This window comes from Nothoprocta perdicaria, unplaced genomic scaffold (genome assembly GCF_003342845.1).
Source record: "Nothoprocta perdicaria isolate Ctin4 unplaced genomic scaffold, notPer1 scaffold_15, whole genome shotgun sequence".
Lineage (NCBI taxonomy): Eukaryota > Metazoa > Chordata > Aves > Tinamiformes > Tinamidae > Nothoprocta > Nothoprocta perdicaria.
This window is the reverse complement of record NW_020454649.1, coordinates 3,306,952-3,313,909: the sequence shown is the minus strand read 5'-3', so window position 1 is coordinate 3,313,909 and position 6,958 is coordinate 3,306,952. Positions and strand designations below refer to the sequence as shown.

General features: G+C 50.6%; 1 protein-coding gene across 1 annotated transcript; it reads right to left on the bottom strand.

Annotated features, from left to right (window-relative positions):
• Positions 1 to 210: 210 nt before the first annotated feature.
• LMO2 (LIM domain only 2) lies at positions 211 to 6,015 on the bottom strand. Its single transcript, XM_026034773.1, has 4 exons — positions 6,009 to 6,015; positions 5,756 to 5,927; positions 3,418 to 3,633; positions 211 to 965 (listed from the first exon to the last, which is right to left on the bottom strand). Exons 1-4 carry the CDS (start codon positions 6,013 to 6,015, stop codon positions 746 to 748), a joined length of 615 nt encoding a protein of 204 aa, XP_025890558.1. The 3' UTR covers positions 211 to 745.
• Between the last annotated feature and the right edge of the window lie 943 nt (positions 6,016 to 6,958).

Sequence of the window (6,958 nt, the reverse complement as noted above, 5' to 3'; positions counted from 1 at the left end):
ATATAATCTAAGTTAATAAAATAGTTGAACAACTCTTTAGATTTATATTTGTATAGAAATGATCTGTGGAACATCTCATCTTGAAACAGCAGTGCATGAAAACAACAATTCAGCAGGATATTTTAAAAGAACATTTGAGAATAGAAGATACAATGTTAATTCTCACAAAAAAAAAAAAAAAAAAAAAAAAAAAAAAAAAAAATCCATGCAAAAATAACCCCTACCATCCTCCTGCTTTCTCTCCTATCCAAAGTATAAGGCCTTGTTGAATGACCATATCAATGACTGGCCTTTTTTTTCCCCAGTATCCTTCTTCGTGTCTACATTAGGAGCTATTGTCTAAATCGAGTAGCTAAAAAAAGATGAAAAACCAGTTGCACAATCCTAGTCTGCAGGTGACAGTCATAACATCTCTTTATACCAGTCACTACTGTTATTTCGAGAATTCATTATCATGTTGTGTTTGTTCTTCAACTCTTGCCTACAGGGCTGGTGTCAGTTATTGTCAATACGCCTTTTTTTTTTTTTAAACAGAAGTCAGTCTATCTACTATTGCTTCAGTCTTCTTTCTTCACTTACATGTAGTTTAAATTCTACGTAGTGCTGCCTGAAAAGGGCCTACTTTGTGGTATTTCCCCCACTTGAAACAAGGCGCATAGCTCAAGTGCTTATCATCTCCTCGCTGCAGCTATGCATCTGGGTCACCCGTGGGATGCCTTCTAGAGACTACGAGGCATGTTCTTTGCTATATCATCCCATTTATCTTAGTCCACTCATAGATGTCCTGTTCACATACTATGTCTGAGTTGATGAGGAGGTATCTGTCCCCAACACAGAAGTGCTTCTGGCAGGCAGCGCATTTGAAGCATTCGAGGTGATAAACTTTGTCCTTCACTCGCATGGTCATCTCGTAAGCCCGGATTCGCTTGTCGCAGGAGGCACAGAGGCCATCTTGGCCAAAGAGCCTAAAACAACAACAACATAAGTGGATTTCTATTGCAGGAGAGATGAGGAAAAAGTAATAAAAAAAAAAAAAGGACACAACATCAGCACCTTGTTCCGTCAGTCACAGTACTGACGAGGCACAGAGTCACATGGAAAGCTGCTGAGCAGAGCTCTAAACTTTGTGCCACCTAAAACTGAAGTAGCAAGTTCAAGGTCCTCACCTATTTTCCAATATATTCAATTTTTGTGATCAACAGTCTTATCCTGAAAGTCCCGAGCAGCTTCAGTAGAGTAAAGGTTCTCTGCATCACACCATATCTTTATGCCATGCTAACACGTGCTTCTGTTTACACAATCAATGGAAATTACATTTCAGTTGATAAGTTTTGCCTGGCTTCAGCTGTTGCTATTGTAAGTTGAGAAATGCTGTGATTTAATATCCCACAATGTTTTTCTTGCCTCTGTTTTTGACATTCTTTTGCACGCAAACATTTTCATATACCTGAAATCACTCCTGCTCAGATTCAGGGGATACATACTAAGACCCTCCGGACACCCAAAGAGTTTCAAGATCTGGATTGCTCTTTCATTTCACATAAAGAAACCCTGCTGAGATCATCATTACTGTGTTGTCAATTAAAGGGAGCTGCTAAGGAACCCTCTGCACAGCCCTCTCGCCGCCTGCGCTACCACACGCCGTAGTGCCCAGCTGCACGTGGGGACCGCATGGATGGCCGCCCTCCGTGCGGTCTGCTGATTACAGAGTTTATTTATAAGCCCTATCATTAATAAATACTACAAGCATACTGTTTTCTTCTTATAAAATAAGCAAAAAAGGGAGGGGGGAGAAGGGGAAAAAAAAAAAAAGACACATTCTGAGCATATCCATATTAACGATGACTTGTGAGTTTCCATAATTATGAAAATTGCTTTTCCGACTCCTACAATTTTCTTACATATACTGCATTTGTTTCCTATCATCTTCTGAGCTGGACAAAGAATAACCTCTAAATTGTAATCTACTTCAGGGGAAACGACTTAATTTCTTTTGTCTACCAGGAGAGGTCAGTGTTCACTTGTACCCAAAGAAAGTCATAAAAGGTTACATGAAGCTGCAAATTTTCTTAGTAACAGAAAATAATGCACGTCACATTACTCAGTAAATAAAAACATTCAATTTTACTGCAGGAAAATATATTAATTTTATCCCCATAGGGTTTATTGCTTTCATTTTAAGATGAAAAGAATTTGGAAAGTTCACTGGCACAGTGTTGCATATGCAGAGTATTTATATTTGTCTCATGAGCAGAACTTAATTTTTCAATTTCTGCTTGGCAAAAGTCCCATTGGAATAGCTCTGGGAGACAGTAATTAAGAACTCCTCTTTTTGTTTTAGTTTTTACTGGCAAATAAAATAGACATCAAAAAGGTAGCTGAAAAAGCAAAATACCAAGTCATTCTATTCTACAAACTTCCTGTTATAATGGATCCTAGGGATCCAAACAGCAACAGGCAGCATATGGCCAGTGCAGCAGAGATCAATACATTTAATTGTGGTCAAGAATATAAAGATGGAATTTGTTGGGAAATGTATAAATCTCAATGTAATTTTTCTACTTACACATTTTGCTAAATCAGATAAGGAGAGAGATATTAATGAAAAATAATTTTAACAAGTAGATCTGTAGGATCTGATTTGGCAAAACGTGCAAGTTCATGTCTATTCAGGTGCAGCCTTAAGAAATGATAAAAATCCACTTGGCCCAACTTGGCAGGGTCAAACATTCCTGCCCGAGCTGCGGCTTGGCGGGAACACGCGGCCCGGGTTGTCTTGCTGCTGGCACTGCTCCGGGGAACGTCACCCGTGATGCCCACAGGGACAGAGATCGGTCCCTGTCTGAAAGACGCTTCCTTCAGAAACCAGGCGGGTGCAGCAGCCCCGCTGATCGGAGCAAGCAAGAACCTCTCACCTGGGTGGTATTACTGGCAAGATGAATCAAGTTCGTTTGCCTTGAATACCATATGCTTAAGTGAGACAGCTAAAAGATCTCTCATCAGTAGCTGACCTTGGCACCTGGTTTTATATACATTTTAAGTCAAAAGCAGCACTTGTGGAAGCACAGAACCACCTAAAAGCATGCCAGGGAACTGCCTTACTGTCAGCTCAGAGGGAAGAGTCATTCTCCCCGAAACCCATCATCTTTCCCCAGTTCCATCCCAAGAAAATGCCATGCAAGTGCTGGGACAGCACCGTTCACTTGGAGCTATCAGCTGGCCCACCATCACTTAGCAAGTGCTGTTGTGTCACAACTGGGTCTACCGTCAGCCCTTACGCTCAGCAGGTAATAGACCGAATCCCTCATGGATCTTTATTTGCTGCCTCTACCTTCCTTCCACTAACGAGCAAACCCGGAACGCGAGGAAGAAGGGGAGCAAGGGCAGGAGGACACGGAGCCTGCGGAAGCTGCATACCTGAGATAGTCCCTTCTGCAGAGCTTCCTGCCCAGCTTGTAGTAGAGGCGCCTGCCCACCTCGCCGAGGCGGCAGCCGCACAGGTCGCAGCTGAGGCAGTCCTCGTGCCAGTACTGGTCGATGGCCTTCAGGAAGTAGCGGTCGCCGATGCTCTGCTGGCAGCCGCCGCATGTCAGCAGCGACGGCGGGATCTGGAGCACCTCGTCCACGGGCTCCCTGAGGGAACGACAGAAGCGTTGGAGCAGGGAAACGTTCGCCCAAGCCGGGCGGTCGGGAAGGAGGAGAAGGAAGAACAACACGAAAGGCTGGCCAAGTTGGAGTCCTCGTTTGATTTCTCTCAGCAAAGGGAAGGATTTAACTCTGGTGATGTCAAACAGTTAACTGGCATTTGCACAACTCTGTGCGAAAAAAAGGCACACATCTTTTTTGTGGTATTGCACCAACTACTCATGAATGATACTTGTTCCATTTTAAGAAAGCTGTGAGGTCTAGGATGGTTCTGAAAACACCAGGGGCTAAAGCAATATATTTTTTTTTCCTTAAAGAGTTCTCTTACCTCTTTGTGCAATTTTACAACTTCTGCAGGGAAAAAAAAAAAAAAAAAAGAATAAAACAGAAAAAAAAAATTCATTTGAGCTCAGTTCTACAGGGTTTGCAGTGACCTGGCACTGCCACGAAGGGCCTCATCCCAACCGCAGGGAAGTCAATAAAAAGACTATTGGATCAATTCCTTTAAGCACTTGCTTAATTCTAAACCTGTGGCTAGTGACCAGGCAGTCATTTATTTGCCCGTTTTGCTTCTCTGCTTTGCTGGATCTTAACCGAGCAGCCCGGTGACGGGCAGAGGTGGTCGCAAGCTGCGTACAAGGCAGATGGTCCCCAGTGCTCCGTACGGCCCCGCAGCGCCTGTCCCTGCCGCCCAGCCCTGCACTGCGCGGCACGGTGCTGCACTGCACTGTGCAGGGCTGGCGCCCCTGGGAGGGCACCAGGCCACGCGCCCCTGCAGACACTGCTCCCTCACATCCCATTTTCACTCTCCCAAGTTTGGACCGCTGCGCCCTACAAGTTTTGTTGCAGCCACCCCTTCCTACCAGCACTGAAATCGTGGGGTGCTCTGCTTGCAATGAGACTCTCCTCATTCAAAATTGAGGCTTTTGTGCCATGTGCCTCCTTTCCTGAGGCATGGGCTCCACTCTGACAAGCTCCAAGAGGATATGCAGCTGCACCGGAATGGGCATTATTAACCTTTATTGGAAGCTTCAGATGTACCCCAAAAGATTTGGATATGCCTCAGGCATCACAAGGCAATTCTCCCAACGCCCTGCAGCCCGGAACAGGCCTGTGGCTGTTTACGTAGAGCAGAATTGCTGGTTTCAGCATTAGCTTTTTGATGTTCAAAGATTTCTAAGCCAGCACTTAGGCACTACAACAGCCGGTAGGTAAATAAATACTGCTAAAACTTTGCACTTCAAGCCTGGATGCTATATGCCTAGGAAGTTAGATGATAATTTCTTAAAAACAGCATGGAATTTAAAAAAAAAAAAAAAAAAAAAAAAGCAACATGCAAAACATCAAACGTGACATGGCATGAGTTGATTTAATCTATGTATGAAACAGCCCATGTGCTCGCATGGACCTTCAAGGGAAGGCCCCAAGTGACCCAAATCACAAATGGCTAAAGTTTACCGAGCGGTACTCCAAGCCACATCTGCAAATGGGGATTTTGCAGTTCTGCCTCCCGCCTTATCGCGATGCCGGACAAGCCCGGGTGCGGTCACGCAGCCGCGGGGCGCTGAGGGGACCCCGTGCTCTAGCTGTGAGCTAGGGCGTCGCGTGCACGGGCAGGGCTGGGCACTGCCCGCGCTTGGCTCCCGGGGAGGGGGTGGCAGCCCCTGGAAATCAGGGTCGCAATGCGAGAGCTGGTCAACCATGCACGTGAGAAGTGGGGAGACAAATTCCCTGCTCTGCACGCTTCCAAGTAGGGATCAAGGCTCCCCAGCTATCCCACTGCGGCGCTTCCCGGGCGCTGTGGGGAGCCGCAATGGGGCACGGACGCGTGGGAGCTGGGCACCCCCAGGGAGCAGCCCCGGCCTCTCGCTGCCAGCCGCGCGCGGGCACGGCGGCCGTGGGGCGGCCGGGGCTCTGCTCCAGGAGCCGCTCCGCTTGCTGCGGCGGCGTCTCCTCCACCTGCCCGAGGCGCCTCCCGCCGGGAATTCCGCGGTACCGGGCGCTCCCGCAACCCGTAAGCCGGCGGGGCGCGGGCGGGAGGGAGGCGCAGCCTCGCGCAAGGCCGGCCGGGCGGCGCGGAGCGGCGCGGAGCGGCGCGGAGGCCACTTACTCGGCGGGGTCGAGGCTCTTCCTCTCGATGGCCGCGGACATGGGCAGCGGCGGCTCCTTCGCGACGTGCCGCGCCTGGGAGGTGCCGGCCGCGCAGGGCCCGTCGGCGCGCGCAGCCCGCTCCGCGGCCGCGCTGCCCCTGCGCCCCGCGAGCACATTCACGGGGTTTCCTCCTGCACGAGAGACACAAGGGACGTGGGCCGGGGCCGGGGCCGCCCCCGCGCCGCCCCGCGCCGCCGCCGCCGCGCGCTCACCTCCCATGGTGGCTGCGCGGGCGCGGGGCGGCGCGGGCGGCAGCGCCCGGCACCGCGCGGCGCTCCGCTCCGCTCCTCGCTTCCTTTTTCCTGATCGCGGCTCAAATACAATGGAAGGAAATCACGCTTAAAGGCACCGCGGCGCCTCCTTAAAGGCGCAGGGCCCGTCCTCGCCCCGCGCAGCGCCGCCGGGGGCCGGGGGGGGGCTCAGGGAGCCCGAGAGCCTCCCCGCGCCTTAGCCGGCCTCCTCGGGAGCGCAGGAGCCGCCGGCCGGCGGATGCCTGAGCCCATGTCCCCATGCCCATGTCCCCATGCCCGTGTCCCCATGCCCGTGTTCCCACGCCCTGCACATCAAGCGCCCGGGCGAGGGGCGCGGGGCTGCCTCCCGCCTACCGTTGAGAGCAGCCTCCCGATGCGGCCGCGAGCACCCACGGGTGTCCCCGCCGCCGTGTCCCCGCCGCCGTGTCCCCGCCTGCCGCCCGCGCCTCCTAGGGCCGCTCCGCGCCTCGGTGCCGCCGGGTGGCAATGAGCCGGGGGAGCTCCGGAGGGCCGAGGATCGATCTGTGATTAATCACAGGACAGCTGAAGATGGGGACGTCTCGCCCGAGCATCTCCCTGTCCCTTCCTCGCCTTCCTCCCCCCTCCTCTCCATCAGCACGGTACATCCCGGAAAGGGCTGATTTACGGCGCGAGAGTGAAAACTATTACAGCAATTGGAGCATTTTTTTCCATTCACTGTGGCATTAGATACCGGCTGTAGCTGGAGGCGGGATGCTGGCTGAGCCCGGCTGCCTCCCCTCTAATTCCTTTAGATACAGCAGGAAAGATCTGTAACAAAGCACTAGTGAGCAGTAGCAGAAATCTTTAACTTCTATATTCATTCCCAGATCAGAAATATATTTGATGTCTATTTTTATGGCCAGCTTTTTTTTTTTTTTTTTTTTTTTNTT